The following is a 24829-nucleotide window of genomic DNA, read 5'->3' on the forward strand; positions in this document are numbered from 1 at the left end:
GTTTGGACCTTTAACTACATACGCTTTGATTTGTTTGTTGAAGTAATCCTGGAATAAATCTAGAATCAGTGGTAGGCCTGATTCTAGAAAAAGAGAAAAAGAACAGGAACAGAAAAAAAAACAAACAGAATCAAAAAACTATCTTGCTGATTCCAAGGAAGAACAAAGTGGGGAAAAAAAGAGAGAGAGAGGAAAAAAGGCAGAAGCAAAGGGAAAAGAAGAAAAAAGAAAGGAATAAAAAAGCCTGATTAAAAAAAAAAATGATGAAAGGAAATGACAAAAAATAAATCAGAGACTATGAGCCTGATTCCAGAAGAAGTAAAGAAGACTGGTAAAAAGGAAAGAAAAAAAAAAAAGCATTATTTATGTCTTAGTGCCTGGGGGTGGAGGTAGCTGTGCTTGTCTGGAGGAGAGGCCATCTGTGTTGTCTCAGTGTGAGTCTTGCCCCAGTAAATAAGCATTTGCAGGCACAGAGGGGCAGGGTTTGGTGTCAGCAGGTCTTGCCCACTGGGCGCTCTGTGCTGGTCTCTGAAGTCCCTCCTGTTGGTGTTGGGGAAAAATGGTGCTACCCCAACCCCTCGTCCTCCAACTGGGGATCTCAACCCTTGTTGTTCAGGCAGCCCTCAAGGATTAGTGAGGGAAGCTCACCCTGCGCCAAAACTCTCTTGCATTTTTTCTTTGGTGCACGGCTGGGATTCAAAACCCAGTTTTAAAGGACCTGGCACTTGGCATGCAGCTGGGATTCAAAACCCAAAGTCTTAAAGGCCTGGCCTGGCACAGAGCCTCTCCCTTCCTCTGGAGTAGAGCCCCTTCACCCTGATCATGAAAGGCCTTTGGCTGGCACTTGCAGGGTCTTTTGTACTTAGGGAGGCAGTAAACCTTCTTCGGAAGTACTCCAGGAAGGGAACTGTTCTCTCCCAGTGTGCCCTGGAGATTGCTACACCACACTAAGGACTCTCAGGGCCAGGTCCCTCTTCCCCAGGAGCGTGCACCATGGCTCTGCTTTGCAGAAAGTCATATACTTCCAAAACCTCAGGGTTTTAGCCACAAAAGATCCAACCACTTCACATCTGCCAAGCTGTCTCCCTCCAACTTTGGAGATCCTTCTGTGTCTCTACAGATTGATTTCCTGGGTGTTCCAAGTAATCTGACCTCAACATAGCTGTGTTTGAGGGATGAGCAATACCTGGGGTTCCCCTACTTCTCTGCCATCTTAACTCCTCCCCAGTTCCATTCCAGTCTTGAGATGACCATAGCCTTGGCCAACAGGTTGAATACAACCTTATGAGAAACCCTATTGGAACCTCCAAGCTAAGCACCTTTTGAAACCTGTCTCTCTAGAAAGTCTGTGATTATGATAACTGTTATTTTAAAGTGCTAGGTTTTGAAGTGCTTTAATATGCAATGGGTAATAATACACCAAATCATAAAATATATAGGGATAACTTTAATGAAATACATGTTAGACCTGTATACAATCAAGGGGAATTGAAAAATACTTAAATAAATGGAGATACATGTTTTTCTTTTTCTTCTTCATTTTCTTTTTTCTTTCTTTCTTTTTTTTTTTTTTTTGAGATACATGTGTTTCTATTGTTGAGATGTCAGTTCTTCCCCAGTTGGATCAATAGTTTGAATGCAATTCTGATGAATATCACAGCAGATTTTTTGTAGAAATTCATGAGCTGATAACTAAGATTTATATAGAAATATAGAATACCTAGGATGACAAAACAATTTTGAAAAAGAGCAGTTAAGCTGGAGAACTTATACAATACGATTTCAAGACTAAAATAATGATGACATTGTTCTCTTATTCTTAAGATCAAGAGATCACTAGAACCAAATAAAAATCCAGGAAAAGATCTACACATAGAAGTCAGTTGATTTTCTGCAAAGATGTTGAGATAATCCAGTGGGGTTGACTATAGTCTTTTGAATAAACACATTGGAACAACTGGGTATCTGTATGTAACAAGAAGACTGACTTTTACCTTATATTATACATTAGATTGAACTCAAAGTGGGTCATACAGCTTTTCATAAAGAGGAGAACTATTAAATTTGTAGAAGGAAACCTGAGGAAAATCTTTGCAGTCAGGCAAAATCTTTTGCCAGGCAAAAATTTCTTAGATCGGACATAAGAGCATAAACTGTTAAAAAAAAAAAAAGAAAAAAGAAAAAAAATATGGAGTTCACCAAATTGAAAATTTCTACTTTGAAATAGATCTTAAGAAAGCTAAATGCATACCACACCCTGGGAAACAATATTTGTGTAATAATTTATAATACTAATAACTGATAATGGATTTGAAAACAATATTTTCAAAACCCCTGTAGTTAATAGGATCAACAGTTCAGTTAAAAATAGCCTAAAGATTTGAACATGTGCTTTAAAAAAAGAAGATCTATGAATGATCCTTAGGCTAATTAAAATTATCAGTTTCATTAATCATTAGGGAAATGCAAATTATAATCACAATGAGGTCATATTAACACCCTGTGATATGGCTAACCTTTAAGAAGTTGACAGTACTAACTGATGCTGAAGATGTGGAGCAACTGGGGGTACTTATTTACTCTACTGCAATGTAAAATAGTATAATTGTTTTGGGAAACAGTTTTGAATAAAGGTACGCATATACTTCCCATATGTTCCATTAATACCGATCCCTGGTATTTACCTGAGAGAAATGAAAATATGTGTTCATGGAAATATTTTTATAGATCAATTATTAAAATAGTATGCTGAGTTAAACCTTACACAAAAGAGGACATAATGTGTTACATTCCATTTATGTCAAATTCTAGAATATGCAAACCAGTCTATATGCATAGCAAATAAGTGGTTTCCTTGATCCAGGAAAGGGGTTGTAGGGGTTGTCTAAGAAAGGGTATGAGGGAACTTTTGGGCAATGATGCAGATATTCTCTGTCTTCTTTTGGTGGTGGTTTTATCTAATCTTACACAACCATATACTTAAAAATGCATGGATTCTATATGTAAATTTTACCACAATAAAAATCACATATCGTGAAGCCTGACAAAAGTCACAAATGTATAGAAAAGACTATTTTGCATAGAATTAAGAATATAAAAAATAAAAAAGTGTATGATCAGAATTCCTGTTTGAAAATGAATAGAAACATGCAAGAAGTGCTAGAGTGTTACTTTGTTGAAGCTTGCAGGGAAGTCAGGAAGCTATCTTTTTCTTGAATTGGTAGACTATAGATATTTATCAAAGTTGGTAAATCAGTATGGGTAAATAAACATGAATGTGTGCTTTATAGGCAACTACAATAATAAAAAAATAGAAACAAGTTTATCTTTTACAGTAGCTTAAGAAACCTTTAACAAATGAAAGCAAAAAGGAAAAAAATGAGTTTGAGTGAGATAAATGAAAAATATGAAATAAAATACAAGAAACAAGTACTGCTACTTATAATTACTAAAAATAGATTAACCTCATCACTTTAATTCCCAAAATGAATTTTTCAAGAAGTTCAATTAAAGATTCTTAAAATGATGAACATAGAAGGGTGGACAAAGATAGACCATGCAAAGATGAACAATTGTAATAAAGTTAGATAGTAATCTGAACAGCTCTACACTGATAGAACTTATAAAATGGTTTAGTTGAGAAAGACAAAACCTGACCTCACTGGCAAGTTTTGAGATCTGATAAAGAAATATTAAATAAGTGCATAAATCTAAATAAATATTTACTTTATAAAACTTAGTAGTAAAGCTTAATTTCTTGATTCATGGGAAGAAAACAAGGTGGAAATAAGTACAGGGTAACAACATCTGAGATGGGAAGGGGATAGCTAGAATCGGACCTTTCAGAAATTCTTATACTCTTTTTAGGGGAACCTGGTGGCTCAGTTTGGTTGAGTGTCAGACTTCAGCTCAGGTTATGACCTCAATGTTTGTGAGCTGGAGCCCCACATGTGGCTTCCTGCTAACAGCCTGTCAGTGCACAGCCTACTTTGAAGCCTCTGTCCCCTTCTTTCTGCCCCTCCCCCACTTGCATTTTCTCAAAAATAAGTATATTAAAAAAAGTTTCTGTACTCTTTAGAAAAAGGGAAGAGAGAATTTAGTTTAGAATTCATGGATATGTTAAAAATTCAAGGATAATCAAAGAAGAGAGTATATATAACTTCCAAAACGAAAGAAATCAGAATATAAAGAAAATAATTCAGTAGAAGTCTGGATAAAAGCATATAATAATTAGGGCGTAGAAGGTATAAAATAAGTTAGTAAAAATAGAAATAACAGTAATATTATGTTGGGCCAAACTAAATAGTTAAAAAACAGATTATTCAGTTAAGAAAAAGAAAACTCGGGGCGTCTGGGTTCGACTTTGGCTCAGGTTGTGATCTCACAAGTCATGAGTTCAAGCACTATATCTGCTGTCAGCATAGAGCCTGCTTCAGATCCTGTCTCTTTCTCTCTCTCTCTCTCAAAAATAAACATTTAAAAAGAAAAAAAAATGTAACTATAAGATGTTTATACAAGAAAAACCTAAAACATGAACACAAAAAGATTCAAAATGAAATACTAGAATAAAGTTGTATCAGAAAATTTGTTCTTGCTTTCTTGTACATTTTCCCACCACCTTTAGGCAACTCATGTTAAGATTTGTTACTATAGTTTTGCCTTTCCTAAAAATTTACAGAAATGGAATAATTCAGTTTGTATTCTTTTGCATTCTGATTCTCTTATGCAATATAATGGTAAACATTCATCTATGTTGTTTCATATTTAAGTAATTTGTTGCAGAGTTATATAGGTATAAACAATTGTATATCATTCGTTTCTTGATGGATATTAGGGTTATAATACTGTTTTGAGCTGTTGTGAGAAGCCCTGCTATAAACATTCAAGTCATTTTGTGTACTACGTATGTTCATTCCTCAGGTAAAACTTATGGGTTGTTACTGTGTCATAAAGTAGACATGTTTAATGTCATTAGGAACTATCAGTCTTTCAGCACTTTAAAGATACTTCATTCTGAGGGTGCCTAGGTGGCCTAGTCGGTTAAGTGTCCGACTTTGGCTCAGGTCATGATCTCACAGTTCGTGGGTTTGAGCCCCATGTTGGACTCTGCTAACAGCTCAGAGCCTGGAGCCTGCTTTGGGTTCTGTCTGTGTCTCTCTTTGCCCCTCCCCTGTTCACACACACACATACTGTCTCTCTCTCTCTTTCAAAAAATAAACATTAAAAATATATACTTCATTTTCTCCTTGTTATATATTATTTGTGATGATCAATTCAGATGTCATCCTATTGTCATTCTTTCATGCCTAATGGACCTTTTTTCCTCTGGCTCCTTGACATTTTCTCTTTGTTTTCTGGTTTTCAGTAATTGTGATTTCCTAGGTATGATTTATTTTTATATTTATCCTGTTCGGGATTTGCTGTACCTTTTGGACCTGTGCTTCAATTGTTTTTCATCAAATTTAGGAAATTTTTGGCTAATATTTAAATTTTTTTTTCTGCTGCAATTTATTTTCTTTCTGGATGTCAGTTACATGTTTTTAGCATATTTGATATTCTCTCAGATTCCTCATACTCTTCATTTTTCTTTTATCTTCTTTCATTCTTCAGGTTGGATAATTTTTATTTATCAATTTCAAGTTCATTGTGCTGTTTAAACCCATAAAATGAATTTTTAATTTTAGTTTTTAGGTCCAGAATATCCATTTGTTTCCTTTTTACAGTTCCCTATTGTTCCTTGAGATTTGCTGTCTGTTAACTCATAAGACAATCTTCAACATTAAGTTATTGAATATTATGATAGCTATTATAGTGTTTTGTTTTGTTTTTTTGTGCTAATCCTAACAAGTAGGCAATGATGGGACCTGAAGCTGTTGTGATGGGATCAGGAGAGAGGTGCACAGGCCTTCATTTTCTGAGTGATCAGTTGCCAGTGTTCAGTGTATTATCCCTTTTAATGTTAAACTATTTAATAATTGATGTTGAAAAATCATCATACAGAGGGAAATAAGAAAGTGAGTTAATATGCATAAAAGAACAACCCTCAAAGATATGCCCTATTGTGTTTACAGGGAAGATACTCCAAGAAAGAGAAAGAGATTTCCTGTGAGTACTTTATAGTTTAGAAGCATTTAATAACATGAATCCAGTAAAGCAGCAGTACAAATTTGAGAGTTTAAAATACCAGAATGATACTGAAAATAGGTATTGAACTACTAAAGCACACAGAGGCATAAAGCTAAATCTGTATGAGTTCAAAAAATAGGGGAAATAGCTGAAAATTGAATTACTGATATTGAAGAAACTTCTGGGATTATTATGTTTCAATACACGAAAGAAAATAATAAATATGAAGGATAGAAAGGGAGAATTTGTCATAGGGATAATTGGTGCCTATAACTAAACAACTGATTAAATAAAACAAAAACAATGAATTCAAATATATAAGAAAATAAAGTCATTCAAAGTTCTAAGAATTTGTTGATCTCAGGATATATTTCCAGTAATAGTGTATTGGAAATTCTCCTGGGGATTTACTTAGGAGTAGAATTGCTGGGTCATATGGTAATCTTATGTTTAGTTTTTTGGTGAACTGCTCGAGTGTTTTCCAAGGTGTCTGTATCATTTCACATTTCAACAGTGTATAAAGGTTCCAATTTTTTCGTGTCCTTGGGAGCACTTATTATCTGTCTTTTTGATTATAGCCATCCTGGTGGGTGTGACGTGGTATCTCATTGTCGTTTTGATTTTTCATTTCTCTGATTACTAATGATGTTGAGCATCATTTTGTGTACTTATTAGCCATTTGCATGTCTTCTTTGGAAAAATATTTATTCATATACTTTGTTCATTTTTAAATTGGGTTGTCTTTTTATTATTCAGTTGTAAGAGTTCTTTTTATTTTCTGGATTCAAGTTCCTTATCAGATATTTGATTTACAGACATTTTCTACCATTCTGTGGGTTGTCTTCCTACTTTCTTGATATGGTGTCTTTTGAAGCATAATAGTTTTACATTTTGATGATGTCTTTTTATCCATTTTTTTTCTTTTGTTGCTTATGCTTTTGGTGACATATCTAAGTAATTTTATTGTCTACTTCAGTGTCAGAAAAATTTACTTCTGTATTTTCTTTCAAGAGTTTTATAATTTCAGGACTTATATTTTGATTTTTGGTCCCAACTTCATTCTTTTGCATAAGGATATCTAGTTTTCCCAGCACCATTATTGAAAAAATTATTCTTTTCCCATTGAATATCTTGACACCATTGTTAAAATTCAATAGATCTTAAATGTAAAGGTCTGATTTGTATTCTCAGTTCCTTTCCATTGATTTATTTGTCTTTGTTTATGTCAGTACCATAATGTCTCAGTTACTCTGTCTTTGTAGTAAGTTTTGAATTCAGGAAGTGTGAGTTCTCCAATCATGTTCTTCTTTTTCAGCATTGTTCTGGTAGTCTGGGTCTTTTGCATTTCCATATTAATTTTAGGGTCAGTTTATTCATTTCTGCAAAAAAAAAAATGCTGCTGGAATTTTAATAGAGATTGCATCAGTCTGCAGGTAAATTTAGGGAACATTGCCTTCTTAACAGTATTAAATTTTCCAACCAATAAGTTTGAAAGGCATTCCATTTATTTAGATTTTCTTTTAATGTTTTGTAGTTTTCAGTGTAGACACTTTATACTTTTTAAAATTTATTGTTTAATATTATTTTGGTCTTATTAATGGAATTGTGTTCTTAATTTTATTTTCTGATTGTTTATTACCATTGTATAGAAATAAAATTGACTTTTAAGTACTGATCTTATATTTTATAATTGTTCTGAACTCTTTTATTAGTCCTAATAATTTTTTGTGAGTTACTTAGGATTTTCTACATTTAAGATTGTTATCTTGGATAGATACTTTTATTTCCTTTCCATTGTATTTTACCTATATTAAATGTGTGTTGAAAATTTGTGGCCTTATGTGTATAGAGCTTCAGTGTTTATCATATGATTTAAAGTAAATTATAACTTAAAAAATATCGGTAAAGGAAGTAATTTATTGTTTTTGTTTCTCAGTGTCTATACATAAGATTAATTGATCGCTAAAATCTATGGTCCATGTCAGCAATATAATTATTGCTGAAAAATGTTGCAAAGGAATAATTAGGAATTTTTTGAATATTAAAATAAATGAGCATATACATTTCTAGACCTTCAGCCCAGTTACCCTTGATTTTCTGATAATGTTTAAATGAGAGAACAATTAAAAAGATTTATTATTTAATTCCCTAATTGGGTTCATTGTTGATTAAGTCAGATTTGTAAGTAACAGTCATGTGCCTTGGTTCACATTCTTATTTTGATATTTCTGACATGTTTAGCAAATATTTACTATCAAAGTACATTAATTTCATTTGCCCTTAGAAAAATTGTTTTATGTGTAGTTTCTTTTAGCATTGATTTGAAAATATCTGCTTTTTATATGTTAGGTATAACCCGGAAAAATCCCAGAACACCTCTTTCTGATCTCCAGGGCATGAATACTCTAAATGAAAAAAATCAACAGTAAGTATGTTTGGTTTGTGTTTTCAAAGAGGTATAGAAGAAATAGTTAGAATTCTTATTAATACTTATGTGGCTTTAAAAATATGAAGCAAGGTGTAGTTTGTTTTTCTTTCTTGAAGCTTTTATAAATGGTATAATAAGGTTTGAAACTGGACTAAATATGTGTAACTAGTCATAGTACTCTTTGCAACAGCAGTAGCTATAAGAGGTTAAGACTGAGAGGATTTGAAATGGTGTATAGTAAGTTTGATATACATGTTTAATGGGAAGCTCCTATTCAGTCTTTATACATTAATGTAGACTTTGCTATAAGAGAATATGCAAACACTCACATAATTAGGAAGCACACAAACAAAATGAACCTACCACCCAAGTTCAGAACTAGAAGATTATTAATATTGCTACAGCTACCTTTATATTATCTGATCATTCCCTTCCTCCCACCCCTCAGATAACTGCTATGTAGAATTTTATGTTTACCATTACTATACTCTTAAAAAAAGTTTTACAGAGGCATCTTGGTGGCTCAGTTGGTTGAGTGTCTGACTCTTGATTTCAGCACAGGTCATGGTCTCACAGTTGTGAGATGGAGCCCTGCATTCGGCTTCATGCTGGGCATGGAGCCTGCTTAAAATTCTCTCCCCACTACTCCTCCCCCTCTCATACACGTTTGTATTCTCTCTCAAAAAAGTTTTATCATAAATGTATGTTTTTTCTAAGCCATAAATTGTCTTTGCTTGTTTTTAAGTTATACAGAAAAATTAGTATATAGTATGCTGTCTTCTATGATTTTTTCCCTTCAGCAATATTCATCTAAGATTCATCCATCTTGTTGCATACAGTTTATTCTTTTTAGTTGCTGTATAATATTATATGCTATTGGGGGGATAGGGAGTTACTGTTTAATGGATGCAACGTTTCAGTTTGGCTAAAAATTCTGAAGATGGATAGTGGTGATGTTTGTAGAGCAATGTGAATGTACTCATGCCAATATACTCATATACAATGTACACTGAAAATATTAAAATGGAGAGAGAACAGATTGGTGGTTGCCCATGGCCTGAGTAGGGGGTGGGTGAAATGGGTGAAGGTGGTCAAAAGGTACAAACTCCCAATTACAAAATAAATAAGTTCTGGGAAGTAACAGATAGTATGTATAGTTGCCATAGTTAATAATACTGTATTGTGTATTTAGAAGTTACTAAGAGAGTAGATCTCAAAAGTTCTCATCACAGAAAAAAATTTGTAACTGCATATGGTGACAGATATTAACCATAGTTATTGTGGTGATCATTTGGCAGTATATATAAGTACTCAGTATGTTGTAATATAATGTGTCAATTATTTCTCAATAAAAAAGTAATAGTTAAAATGGTAAGTTTTGTGTTGTGTATTTTTTAATCACAGTAAAAAAAATATTTTATCACATTAAAAAAATTATTGTGTTGGGGCGCCTGGGTGGCGCAGTCGGTTAAGCATCCGACTTCAGCCAGGTCACGATCTCGCGGTCCGTAAGTTCGAGCCCCGCGTTGGGCTCTGGGCTGATGGCTCAGAGCCTGGAGCCTGTTTCCGATTCTGTGTCTCCCTCTCTCTCTGCCCCTCCCCCGTTCATGCTCTGTCTCTCTCTGTCCCAAAAATAAATAAACGTTGAAAAAAAAAAATTATTGTGACACTAATATACCATACTTGATTTGTCTCTCAGTGGATATATGAGCGATTCTTTTACTCTTAGAAATGGTGCTACTTTAGGGGTGCCCGGATGGCTCAGTTGGTTGGGCATCCGACTTTGGCTCAGGTCATGATCTCATGGTTTGTGGGTTTGAGCCCCGCATCTGGCTCTGTGCTGACCACTCAGAACCTGGAGCCTGCTTTGGATTCTGTGTTTCCTCCTCTCTCTTGCCCTTCCTATGCTCATGCTGTATTGCTCTCTGTGTCAATAATAAATGTTAAAAAAAAAAATTAAAGAAATGGTGCTACTTTATTATTAAAAATTTTTAATTAAAAAATTTTTTTTTAAATGTTTATTCACTTTTTGAGAGACTGAGACAGAGTGCGAGCAGGGCAGGGGCAGAGAGAGGGGGAGACACAGAATCCAGAGCAGGCTCCAGGCTCTGAGCTGTCAGCACAGAGCCTGACGCGGGGCTCAAATTCACAAACCGTGAGATCATGACCTGAGCCTAAGTCAGATGCTTAACTGACTGAGCCACTCAGGCACCCCATATAATATTTAATTTTTTAATGTTTATTTTGAGAGAGAGAGCAGGTGTGTACACATGTGTGTTGGGGGGGTGGTGGGAAGAGAAAGGGGGAGAGAGAGAGAAGCCAAGCAGGCTCCGCGCTGTCAGCACGAAGCCCAATGTGGGCTTGATCTCATGAACCATGAAATCATGACCTAAGCCGAAATCAAGAATCAGATGCTTAACCAACTGAGCCATGTAGGCACCCTGACTGATGGTGTTATTTTAAACATGCTCATACCAGTCTTCTGGTTCACCTATTATTACATTGCTAGGATATGTACTTATTAATGGAACTGTTAATTCAGTGGGATATGTGCATGATAGTTTTGTAAGATAATCCCCAGTTTTTCCCCCAAAGGAGTTGTACTAATGTACACTAAAAGTGGCAGCTAAAAGTTCCCTTTGCTTCGTTCCTTGCCAGCACAACTCAGCTGACTGTCTTCTTAACTTTTGATAATCTGGTGGTTATAAAATGGTATCTTAGGATTTGCTTTTCCCTGCTTATTAATGTTGTTGAACAATTTTTATATATTTTATGGCTATTCATGTATTTTGAAATATCATTGCTTTGTCCATATTTCTTTTTTAAAAAGTATTCTTTATAAATTTTATGTACTGGTGCCATTTCACTTATGTTTCAAATGTATTCCCCCAATTTGTAACTTATCTTTTTACTTTCACCATTTTTAGCAGTCTACACATGTCCATATATAGACTTTTGCAATTGTATCCCATATATACAATTATGTAATCAATGCCACAGTCAAGATACATACCTTTTTCATAATCACAAAAGAATTCACTAATGCTGCCTATTTGTATTTACCCCTCTCCTTCCCTGTCCTATCCTCTAGCAACCTGTGGGCCTCTAGGGCCTGTGAATTAAATTATGAAAGACAGATTAACAGGAGAAAAAGTATATAATTTTTATTAATGTTTTACATGCATGAGTATTCACAGAAAAGAAGTGAAACTTAAAGAAGTGGTGTCATACTTGGGGGCTCATATACTCTTTTTTTAAAGGAAAGATGTTTTGGGCTTTAAAAGGGATTATAAAAAGTGGGGTAGTGACTAGGGAATAGATGGGGGAACTAATGGAAGATGAGGGTTATTTTAGTAAGATTTATTTAAGCAAACTCCTTTCAGTTCCTAGTCTCTTATTTCAGGTGATAAAAGCTGCTCTTCTCTTCCTTGTAGGGGAGATGGGGACACTTTTCACGAAGGGAAATCTATGCCCTACTTTTAGGAAGTTCAGGGGATGGGAGAGAACTGACTCTTCCTGTATCTGTTGATTCTTAGTTCCCTTATGTAGTGTAATTTGGGGTGACATGTCCTAATTCCCTTCAAAACTTTGAGATTAGCTCTCTAACGTTAAACGTGGTGCTTAATTCATTAGGTTATTAAATGTATCAGTAGTTCATTTCTTTTTATTTCTTGAGTAATCTGTTTTTTAGTTGGGTTGTCTTATTATCAGGTTGTAAGAGTTATTTATATATTCTAGATCTAGGTCCCTTATCAGATACATGATTTCAAATGTGTTATTGGAAGTGTGAAGGTTTTAATTTTGAAGAAGTCTAATTTATCTATGTTTATTTTTTGCTATACTTTTGTTGTATTTAAGAAATCATTAAGCCTAAGTCACAAAGGTTTACTCTCTCTGTTTTCTTTTAAGAATTTTATAGTTTTAGCTTTTAAATTTAGATCTGTAATTGATTTTGAGTTGTTTTGTATATGCTAAGAGATAAAGATCCAATTTCCTTCTTTCCCATGTGGATATTCAGTTGCCTCAGTACCATTGGTTGAAAATACTGTTATTTCCCTGTTGAATTGTCTTGATACCTTTGTCAAAACTCATTTGACCATAAATAGAAGTGTTTATTTCTGGATTCTCAATTTTATTCTATTGATATGTATGTATTTCCTTATGCCAGTACCATGTTGTCTTAATTACTATAGCTTTATAATCGGTTTACAAATCAGGAACTGTAATTCTTCCAGCTTTGTTTTTTTCAACATTGTTTTGGCTATTCTGGATTCTTTGCATTTCCGTATGAATTTTAGGATTATCTTGTCATTTCTGCAAAAAAAAAAAAAAATGGCTAGGGTTTCGCTAGGGGTTATATTGAATCTATAGATTAATTTGAGGAATATTGTCATGGAATATCTTTTCACTTCTTTAGATCTTTAATTCTTTTAACAATATTTTTTAGTTTTTAATGTACAAGCCTTACACTTCTTTTCTCAAATTTACTCCTAAGTATTATTTTTCATGCTTTTATAAATGAAAAAATTTTTTGCTTTCATTGTCAATTGTTCATTGCTGTTATATAGAAATATAATTGAATATTTTAACCTTGCTTAACTCATAAGTTCTCATAGTTTTTTAGTGGATTCCTTAGAATTCTCTATATGTAAGATCATGTCATATGTGAATAAATATAATTTTACTTCTTCCTTTTCAACTTGGATGTCTTTTATTTCTTTCTCTTACTTACTGCCCTGGCTAGGAACTTCAGTACAGTGTTGAATTAGTGTGGCAAGAGCTCACATCCTTGTCTTATTCCTGATATTAGTGAGAAATCTTCCAGTGTTTTTTTTTTTTTTAATCATGAAGCATGATGTTGACTGTAGGTTTTTTTTTTTATAGATGCCCTTTCTCTGATTCTTTTTTTTAAAGCTTACTTATTTATTTAATTTACTTAATTTTTAAAAGTCTTTTGGTGTTAATTTATTTTTGAGAGAGAGAGGGGCAGATTGTGAGCAGGGGCAGGGCAGAGAGTGAGGGAGACACAGAATTTGAAGCGGGCTCCAGGTTCCGAGCTGTCAGCACAGAGCCTGACATGGGGCTTGAACTCATAGACTGCAAGATCATGACCTGAGCCGAAGCCAGATGCCCAACTGACTGAGCCACCTAGGCGCCCCAAGTTTATTTATTTATTTTGAGAGTGAGACAAAGTACACGAGTGGAGGAGGGGAAGAGAGAAAGGAAGAGAGAGAGAGAATCCCAAGCAGGCTTTGCCCCACCAGCACAGAGCCTGAAGTGGGGCTCAAACCCATGAACTGTGAGATCATGACCTGAGCCAAAATCAAGAGTTGGACGCTTAACCAACTGAGCCATCCAGGTGCACCTGATTCTTGAGCCTTTGTAATACAAGTGACATCTCTCCTCTGTACTTAAGTACCAGAATTTTGTATGATCTGTCTAGAAATTCTTTTGTTAACTCTTGAGTCTACTTGATTGATCTATTTTGTTAATGATTTTTCATGTTGTTTTGCTTTATAAGTGATTTCTCCCACTTCCTCATCTCTAAATCTTCTCTTACTGGTTTAAAATCTTGAAGTCATCCTTAATTCCCTCTGTCTCAGACACTCCCCATTCAATCCATCAGCAAGTTACATCGGCTGTACCTTAAAATGATATCCTGAATCTCACCATTTCTTACTACTTCCACTGCTATTGCCCTGGCATAGATTATTATAATAGCTTCCTAAAGTAATGTCCCTGCTTTTGTCCTTGGCCCCTCAAACAGTATTCAATATAGAAACCAGATCATTTTAATATAATATGTAAATATATGTAATATAAAATACATTTTAATATAAAAAAGCTGATTCATGTTTTGCTGAAAATCCTTCTTTGTCTTTCTTTCTCATTCTCATTAAAACCCAAAAATTCTTACATTTCCTAGAGGGTATATGTGACATGGTTTCCTCCTTCCTAACTCTGACTTGATCTACCATTTTTCCCCTGTTTACTCCACTCCAGCCTTGCTGATTTATTTAATATATCTCAGACTCATCAACAAAATTCCAGCCTCCCAAACTGTGTGTTTGCTCTTCTGAGTAGAGTGCTCTTCTTTCAGATAATTGCTTGAATTGCTTTTTATCTCCCTTAGATCTCTGTTTAAATGAAATCTTCTCCATCGTGCATCTCCTTGACTTCCCTATTAAAAAGCCTAATGTCCTGGCATCCTTCTTCTATGTTTAAAATTTCTCCTTGGCACCTATTATCTGACATACAATGTGTTTTTTTATGTGTTTGTTTTCTTCCATTTGAATTTAAGTAATATGAAGATGCTAGAAAAAATTGACACTATTTGGTGCTCAATAGATACTTTTAAATGAATAAGTATATTCTGCATTTTTATTGGTGTTACATCTTTAATTTTTAGGACATTTTTGTTACTTTGTTTTCTCAGTTTTTTAATTTTTCATAGCATCTTATTTTATAGATGCAATATTTTCTCTCTTCTCTAAGAATATTACTGAGGGCTTAAAACTTTTTTTTTTTTTCCGCCTGCCTGATCTTTTTTTCCTTTAAGTTGTTTATGTCATGATAGTTTGTTTTGGTCTCTGTTTTATGCTCATGGCTTTACTCAGATGTCTGATGAACCTTGGTTGACTGTTAATATTCATTATTGAAACACTGAAAGACTAATTGCAATCTGATTAATTGGGTGTGTTGGCAATGTATAGAACATATTGGTATCTTTGGGTCTTTCTTCCTGGGATGGCCACATTGCACACAAAAGTTTATTCTGATTTTCTCCCTGGAGGATATCGTCCTAGCTGCTAGCATTCTGGAGCCAGTGGGGTAAGAGGGTTGAGAATCTATTTTCAGTATTACCTTTGACTTCTATATAGTATACTCATCCTCTGTTGTGCCTGGTGCTGCCTAGTCCATGGTTCATGGACTCCTCTTTCATCCTCTTGCTTAGGTAAGGGATGGCTATCAGGCTTCATGGAGTTCTAAATGCTTCTTTACATACACACACACACACACACACACACACACACACACACACACACACGCATATGTATATATATATATATATATATATATATATATATATATAATTTATTGTCAAATTGGTTTCCACATAACACCCCGTGCTCATCCCAGCAGGTGCCCTCCTCAATGCCCATCACCCAATTTCCCCTCTCCCCCACCCTCATCAACCCTCAGTTTGTTCTCAGTATTTAAGAGTCTCTTATGGTTTGCCTCTCTCCCTCTCTAATTTTTTTCTCCTTCCCCTCCCCCATGGTCTTCTGTTAAGTTTCTCAGGATCCACATATGAGTGAAAACATATGGTATCTGTCTTTCTCTTCCTGACTTATTTCACTTAGCATAATACCCTCCAGTTCCATCCACGTTGCTACAAATGGCCAGATTTCATTCTTTCTCATTGCCAAGTAGTATTCCATTGTATATATAAACCACATCTTCTTTATCCATTCGTCTAACTGCTTCTTAAACTGACTTTCAACTAGTGCTCTTGTTTTTAACCCACCTTCCCCACCACTTCCACAGGTACTTGATGGAACTCCAGAAACTCTGGAGCCTTTGAGAGTTCTGTAAATACAGATGCTTCTCATTCTTCCTTGTAGCCAGTTTCAGATTGCTTTCTGTATTCCTCTGTTTTCCATATTTCAAAACTATGTTACTCTTGTCTCCTAGTATATTTTCTTTATTCTTAAGTGTTTATTCCTTTAAAAGTTATTTTATTAATGTTTTTATGGGTTTTTATGGGTTTTATTAATATTTAATGTGTTTATGGGTTTTTATGGATTTTTATGGGAGGAATCAAAAAATGTGGTCAATTTGCTGCTTTACCTGGAAAGCCCTCTATTAAGTCCTCATATTGTAATCACTGATAATTTTATCTGTTTTGTTCACTCCTCTATCTCCAGTGGCTAGAATATTGCTCAGCCCATAGAAGATACTTAGTAACTTTGGTGGATGTGTGTGTAGTGAGTGAATGTGTGAATAAGACCTCCCAGGAAGAAATTAAATATTCCATAGAATGGGACAGCCTATTAGGATTGTAAATTCCTTCAATAATATTTGGAAGTTCTAAAATCTAACAAAGACAAAAGCCATTATGTTACTATAATAACCTTATATTATTTACTGATTGTAAATAGTTAATGGATTAGATTTAAAGATATTAGCTGTATGATGTGCTCATCTACATGCACATTTGTATGTGAATGTGCCAGAATCCATAGAAATTCTTTGTTCTGAATGAGGAAAAGATTAGATTGATTGGTAATCTCTGTGCTAAAACCATTTTTTGCTGGGTTAGCTCTTTTTGTAAATTTTAACTTCAGTGTTGAAAGTTTTAAAATTTACTTATTTAAGCAATGTGGGGAGTATTGTAGATGTCTCAGTTAACTAAAGCAAATTATACCGTATTTAACTTTTTACAGTGATACATTTGATATTGCCTGGAATGGCAGAACTGGGATTCGCCAGAGCAGACTGTCAAGTAGCACCTCCTTGCTTGATAAAGATGGGATATTTGCTAATTCAGCTAGCAGCAAACTCTTGGAAAGAGCGCATGGAATTCTCACGTTAGTATTGATCAGAAATGTGGATTGGTTTTTATTGGTTTAAAATTTCTGGCTAAAAAAAGAAGAGGGGTGATGGTGAATCATTATTTTCATGAGGAGAATTTTGAGTGAAACAAGTGAATCAAAAATAGTATTGAGAGCTGTGAATCTCCTGCATTAAGAAGCTTGGCGGTTTGTTTGTTTTCATCTCCCCAGGAGAATCATGGTTGGATGTACTTACGGAGATAATTCTTCATTAGTCTTTGACAGACCCTACATACAAATAGAGTAAAACTGTTCACACTTTTTATGATTCTCAGTCTTGAATTGCACTTGTCCTTTAATTTTGACAGTCCTAACAAATTGGGCAGTAAAATCCCCTATGAAATGGGGACTGAGACTATATATAGTGATATATAACCTTTATCCAGCCTGCCATTCTTCATTACCTAATTATAGGACTGCTTTGAGGGTATAGGTTTAACTATGCAAGGTGGACCAGTAAAAAGTTCTTAGCTACCTGTATCCGTGTATTTCAGGCATTATTGCAAAACATATTTTTTGACCGCTAGCTGGTATGACTGAATTGGATTCCTTAATCCCTAAGTCATCACTTAACACTGCTAATAGGCTCAATTTATTTAAGTTTTGCGATGCTTCAGAATTATAAATTAACTCATTTAATCCTCACAGCAACCAAGAGGTTGGTGGTATTATGATCTTCATTTTACATTATTACATTCTACATTATCTTACATTATCACATTAGTGAAACCAAGACTTAGAGAAGTTAAAACTCCTACACTAGTAAGTGCTAGAGTTTTAGATTCAAGCTTTGGTCTTTCTGACTCCCCAGCTTATGCTCATGAGCTCTGGGCATTATTCCTTTTATTTCTTTAGCCGTTAAAAAAGTCTTGATGTGAATATAATATTGGGTTATAAAGAAGAAAAAGAGCAGAAGAGAATTTTTAATTCAAAAGGGAAAGGTAAGAATTTTTTGATATGTACATTTAAAAAATCTATGAAATTAGACATCTCTTTAAAGTCTTAAAATGACAGAAACAAAGTTTCTGTAGGTATAGGAAAGCAGAATTCTATTAACGTCCAAAAGGAAACAATTTTAGTTTTGAATGTACAACACTATGTTACTGATTATCAGGCTTGAATCTGTTTATACCTATATTGTAGAGCAGGTATCTCTTGTTCCTTTTCCCTGCTTATTTTTCATTCCTAAAGGTGCCTGCTTAGTTGAACTAGACAGTGTTTTCATATAGAGGACCAGTATCTTGGAAATGGGTATATAATCTATTGTTTTACCAGAGACCTGGAAAGGATTCATCTGTACTGTCGTTATTTCTAATATATGATCTGTCTTATAGGAGAAGCAAAAACTTCAAACCCAAGCCTGGACTTCCAAAGGTGAGTATTATGAAAAAGAATTTTTCTGTTTGTGCCCTATTCTGTAATATTTTTTTTTTATTCATGCAAACAATCTTTATAAACAATTCCAGATAAGCAGTACCTTATTTGTACCCAAAGTAGGGATTAATTTTGTATATTCAGTTAAATCTGTTTTAGAAATAACACTGGATGTTAGGAAATGGCCAGGCTTAATGGTTCAGGTAAATATTTGTGATATATCTCATATTTCAGTGTTTGAAAGGCTTTTGAATTACAAATGTTTTTTGTTGAGAAATTGCATCTTTACATTAGATCTTTTCATTTATCCTTAAGCCAGGCTAAGGTCAAATTTTGAATTTTACCTGATTTTAAATAGTTTCTAATTAGGGGCACCTGGGTGGCTCAGTCGGTTGAGCGTCCGACTTCAGCTCAGGTCATGATCTTGCGGTGTGTGAGTTCAAGCCCTGCATCGGGCTCTGTGCTGACAGCTCGGAGCCTGGAGCCTGTTTCAGATTCTGTGTCTCCCTTTCTCTCTGACCCTCCCCCGTTCATGCTCTGTCTCTCTCTGTCTCAAAAATAAATAAACGTTAAAAAAAAAATTAAAAAAAATAGTTTCTAATTAGTGTTTGTCTAGCTTATCATCATTAGCATTAGTTAGCCAAGTTTTTCTATAAAGGCCCAGATAAGCTGCAGGTCTATGTTGTAACTACTTAGCTATGCTATGGTAGCACAAATGCAGCTATAGACAATATGGAACTGAATAAGTGTTACTATATTTCAATAAAACTTTATTTTTAGACACTGAAATTTGAATTTCATATAATTTTACACATGCCCTTAAGTATTATTTTAATGTTCTTTTAACCATATAAAATCAGTGAACAGGATTTGGCCCATGGCTGTAATTTGCCCACCCTGATCTACAAAGTTTATGCTGAGATGGCATTCCAGAAGTATTTACTTAATTTACTAAAGAAAGAAAAATCTTACTCTTTCTTCCTCTTGTACCCCCCCTAAAGAAGTTCTGTCACTTGTAACCTTTTTTGGTGAATTTCAAAATTTTAAAAGAACTGAGAAAGAGCTATTTATTCTCAGATTTTCTAGTTCAAAAAACAAAAAACAAAAAAATGAAGTTATTATTTCCTTCTACTTAAGCCTCTTTGGCTTCTAGAGAAAAGGTAATGCAATGCTTCTGTGGTTTCTGGTAGTGGTAAATAGTTTTAAAGCACAAAGAAAATTTATGTTAAGTGGTTTGTACTTTGTTCTTATCATGAAAAGATTTTATGTAGAGAAAAAGGCTACCACTTTCATTATCAAACATCTTTATCTGTTCATTTGTGTTTCCTTTTTCCTTCATTGTCTCTTTAGCCATTTAGTATTTTGTTTTTGTTTCAAGTTTTTATTTAAATTCTAGTTAATTGACATATAGTGTAATAGTTGTTTCAGGAAAAGAATTTAGTGATCCATCACTTACATAGAACACCCAGTGCTCATCATAACAAGTGCCCTCCTTAATACCCATCACCCATTTAGCCCATCCCCTGCTTCCCTCCACTCCAGCAACCCTGTTTGTTTTCTATAGTTAATCTTATGGTTTGCCTCCCTCTCTTTTTTTCCCTTCCTTCCCCAATGTTCATCTGTTTTGTTTCTTAAATTATGTGTATGAGTGCAATCATATGGTATTTGTCCTTCTCTGACTGAATGACTTCACTTGGCATAATACACTCTACTCTAGCTCCATCCATGTCATTGCAAATGGCAAGATCTCATTCTTTTTGATGGCTGAGTAATATTCCAGTGCCTGTGTACACATACACATATATACAAGATTTATATATATACATACATATATATATATGTACAGTGTGTGTATAAATATGTAAGTATATATATTATATATAAATGTATATATATACAATGTGTGTGTGTGTATGTGTATATGTATGTACTTTAGTATTTTGAATGCCAGCACTGAGTCTAGCTATTTGTACCATTCTTTTTACTCTCCTCAAATGGATAACCTCTCTTTAAACTTCATATGGTTTAAAAATATTCATGTTGGCTCACCTGAAATAAAAAATTCTATTCAATTATCAGTGACGGGATTCCCATCTATTTCTCTATTTTTATTTATTTTTATTGACGTATATACAGTGTTATATTAGTTTCAGGTGTACAACATATTGATTAATTGATTCTATACATTACTCAGTGCTCACAACCTGTCACCAACAATGTTATTACAGAATTACTGACTATATTCTTTATGCTGTACTTTTCATCTGTGTGACTTTTATTTTATCACTGGAAGTTTGTATTTCTTAATCCCCTTTATCTATTTTACCCCTCCCCTCCAGCAACTATCACTTTCTTTTTTTTTTTTTTTTCTGTATTTGAGTCTGTTTTTCATTCATCTGTTTTGTTTTCTGGATTCCACCTATACATGAAATCATGTGGTATTTGTGTTTCTCTATCTTACTTCACTTGACATAATACCCTCTAGGTCTATCTGTGTTGTCACAAATGGCAAGATCTCATTCTTTTCTATGGCTAAGTAGTAGTCCCATTGTGTGTATATGTGTGTGTTTGTATACACACACCCCACATCTGTATTCATTCATCTGTTGATAGACACTTGGATTGCTTGCATATCTTGGCTGTTGTAAATAATGTTGCAGTAAACACAGGGATGCAAACATCTTTTGAAATTAGTGTTTTCATTTTCTTTGTGAAAATACCCAGTGGTGGAATTATTGGATCATATGGTATATCTGTTTTTAATTTTTTGAGGAACCTCCATACTATTTTTCTTAGTGGCTGTACCAATTTAGATTCCCACCAACAGTGTGTAAAGGTTCCTTTTTCTCCACCACCTTGCTAAATATTCACTTGTTATTTCTTGTCTTTCTAATGCTAGCCATTCTTATAGGTGTAAATCAAAACCTCATTGTGGTTTTGATTTGTATTTCCCTGATAATGAGTGATGTTGAGCCATCTGTTAATGTGTCTGTTAACCGTCTGTATGTCTTCTTTGGAAAAATGTCTCTTTGGTTTTCTGCCCATGTTTTAATTGGATCACTTATTTTTTGGCATTGAGTTGTAGAAGTTCTTTTTACTAACCCCTTATTGGATATATCATTTGCAGATATCTTCTCCCATTCAGTTTGTTGCCTTTTCATTCTGTTTATGGCATCCTTTGCTGTGCAAAAGCTTTTTATTTTGATCTCCCAGTAGCTTATTTTTGCTTTTGTTTCCCTTTCTTGAAGAAACCTATCTAGAAAAATGTTACTATGGCTGATATCAGAGAAATTACTGCTTGTGCTGTCTTCAAGGATTTTTATGGATTCAGGTCTTACATTTAGGTCTTTAATCCAATTTGAGTTTATTTTTGAGTATGGTGTGAGAACGTGGTCCAGTTTCATTCTTCTGCATGTAGCTGTCCAGTTTTCCCAATACCATTTATTGAAGAGATGGTCTTTTCCCCATTGTATATTCTTGTTTCCTTTGTCACAGATTGACCATGTAGTCGTGGGTTTATTTCTGGGCTTTCTATTCTGTTCCATTGACTTATGTGTCTATTTTTGTGCCATATTCTTTTGGTAGTACAGCTTGGTAGTATATCTTGAAATCTGGGATTGTGATATCTCCATTTTTGTTCTTCATTTTTCAGGATTTCTTTGGCTACTCAGGATCTTTTGTGGCTCCATACAAATTTTAAGGTTATTTGTTCTAGTTCTTTGAAAAATGCAGTTGGTATTTTGATAGGGATTGCATTGAATCTGTAGATTGCTTTGGATAGAATGGGCATTTTAACAATATTAGTTCTTCCAATCCATGAGCATGGAATATCTTTCCATTTGTGCCACCTTTAGTTGCTTTCATCAGTGTTTTTTAGGTTTCAGAGTATAGGTCTTTCACCTTCTTGGTTAAGTTTATTCCTAGTTATTTTATTCTATTTGGTGCAATTGCAAATGGAATTGTTTATTTATTTTCTCTCCCTGCTACTCATTATTAGTGTATAGAAAGAACTGATTTCTGCATATTAATTTTGTATTCTATAACTACTGAATTCATTTATTATTTCTAATAGTTTTCTGTTTGGAGTCTTTAGGGTTTTCTATATGTAGTATTATATCGTCTGCAAATAGTGTCAGTTTAACTTCTGCTTTACCAATATGGATGCTTCTTATTTTTTTTCTTGTCTGATTGCTGGGGCTAGGACTTCCAGTACTATGTTGAATAAAAGTGATAGGAGTGGGCAGGGTTGCAAATATTTTTCTGTGTCAGTAAATACAGGTTACAGTATATTTATGAACTGTATAGAATTTAGTTGTGTGACTGAAGCATACTTTATGAAAATAATTCCTTATAATTGCATATCTCTGTTGTTTTTCGCTGTTTTCTGAAGCATTGTCAAAAATAACTTTCAGATCTTGTTTGATAATCTCCTTAAATAAATATCTAGATGTGAAATTGTTTATCAGGAAGGCTATACTGATTTGCATTCTTAAGAACAGTGCATAAATATGTCTTTCTTCACAACCTCATGAATATTGGGTTTTGTCAGTGTTTATTATGTTTGCCAATCTGATATGCAGAAAATCTCTTTAAAAGAAATGTGCTTTTTTTTTATTATAAATCAGGTTGATTGATTGTCATCATGTTATATGTCATTTATACTTTATTTGAGAATTGCCTGTTTCATGTCTTCTGTTCATTTTAATTTCAGGATGAATTTGTAAAGGAATTTTTACATTTCTTATGTACGGATAATAAGTGTGTCATTGCTAGAAAAATTTTATTTAGTTGTATCTGTTAAAATATGTATTGTACTTGTTGCCACTTGAAGGTTTATATTTTTAGGTGTTTATATTGTCAAAATTAATATTTTTAAGACTTTTAAATTTGTTGTTTTTAACTCAGTTCTGTGCTTCTCATACAATAAAATTTTTAGAGCTTTTTGAATAACATTATATAGTTGTACATATGTATATATATATTCTTTCCATGGGCAAGCTCACTTCCATAAATATGGTATGGTTTAAAAAGTTGGGGCGCCTGGGTGGCTCAGTCAGTTGAGCATCCGACTTCAGCTCAGGTCATGATCTCATGGTTCATGGCTTTGGGCCCTGCGTTGGGCTCTGTGCTGATTTGGAGCCTGCTTCAGATTCTGTGTCTCCCGCTCTCTCTGCCCCTCCCTTGCTTGCACTCTGCCTCTCTCTCTCAAAAATAAATAATAAATATTAGAAAAAATTACTTTTAATTGTAATTGGCTGCAAAAGCTCTCAAATACTTTATTAACACCCCATTTTGTATTATTTGTATTTGCTTTATGTGTAACTCCTATCTTATTATTAAGATTGATAATTAATTTGCCAGGATCATGGTTAATAGGGTTTGTTTTATTTTGTTTCTGTGTGTGTTTCTGGCATACCCTCTGTAGCCCTGGGATTAAATTTGTTGTCTCTGTGAGTCAGGATTCAGTTACAGTTAGCAATAATAAGTGTAGATAGGGGCGCCTGGGTGGCTCAGTCGGTTAAGCGTCCGACTTCGGCTCAGGTCACGGTCTCACGGTCTGTGAGTTCGAGCCCCGCGTCGGGCTCTGTGCTGACAGCTCAGAGCCTGGAGCCTGCTTCAGATTCTGTGTCTCCCTCTCTCTCTGCCCCTCCCTGCTCATGCTCTGTCTCTCTCTGTCTCAAAAATAAATAAAAACATTTAAAAAAAAAAAAAAATAAGTGTAGATATTTTTAAGTAGAAAAAGACTTAATTCAAATAGGCACTTACAAAATCATTAGATGTTTTAGAGTTTCAGAGTATTAAAATAGCAGTGCAGAACTGACCCCAGCTGTAATCAGCTAAGAAAGCAGGAAGCTGCCATTCCAGCTGCTGCTTCCAGGTGCATACTACCTGTGGTGTGATCCAGGAATCAGGAGGAAGCTGCCACAACTATTGGCTCCAGGGTTAAGGTGCATTTACTAGAGTTGCCGTAACAACACAAATTCCCTGTGCTCTGCCTCTCAACTCACAAAGGTGGTGCCTGGACATTAGGATCCATTTAGAAAGCTAAAAAGTACTTGGGTATATATGGTTGTCAGAAGAAACAGAAGCTAGTAGCCAAAGTCTGCCTCAGTTATACCTTCCCGATTTCATGCGTTAGAATTTAAATGATAAACTTAAATCCTATCTGGAACCCAGATGCAAGAGAGTTTGAGAAATGCAGTTTTCTTTTTACCTGGAAAGCTTCTGTGAGAAAGCAGGAGGGTGAGATGGATATTGAATATCAATTTCTAATATTCACCACAGT

The 24829-nt window shown here is 34.4% G+C and overlaps 1 protein-coding gene across 1 annotated transcript in view; it reads left to right on the forward strand.

The window, feature by feature from the left end:
* MYO9A (myosin IXA) overlaps positions 1 to 24829 on the forward strand; it is a 253196-nt gene that overhangs the window by 111337 nt on the left and 117030 nt on the right. The window contains exons 16-18 of the mRNA XM_047074849.1: positions 8476 to 8551; positions 17002 to 17145; positions 18504 to 18543. Of these exons, the coding sequence (XP_046930805.1) occupies positions 8476 to 8551; positions 17002 to 17145; positions 18504 to 18543 (260 nt within the window). The remainder of the gene's footprint in view (positions 1 to 8475; positions 8552 to 17001; positions 17146 to 18503; positions 18544 to 24829) is intronic.

Source organism: Lynx rufus, unplaced genomic scaffold, assembly GCF_022079265.1.
Source record: "Lynx rufus isolate CCGP_SWC_20201006 ecotype Redwood Valley unplaced genomic scaffold, mLynRuf1.p SCAF_13, whole genome shotgun sequence".
In the NCBI taxonomy this organism is placed as follows: Eukaryota; Metazoa; Chordata; class Mammalia; order Carnivora; family Felidae; genus Lynx; species Lynx rufus.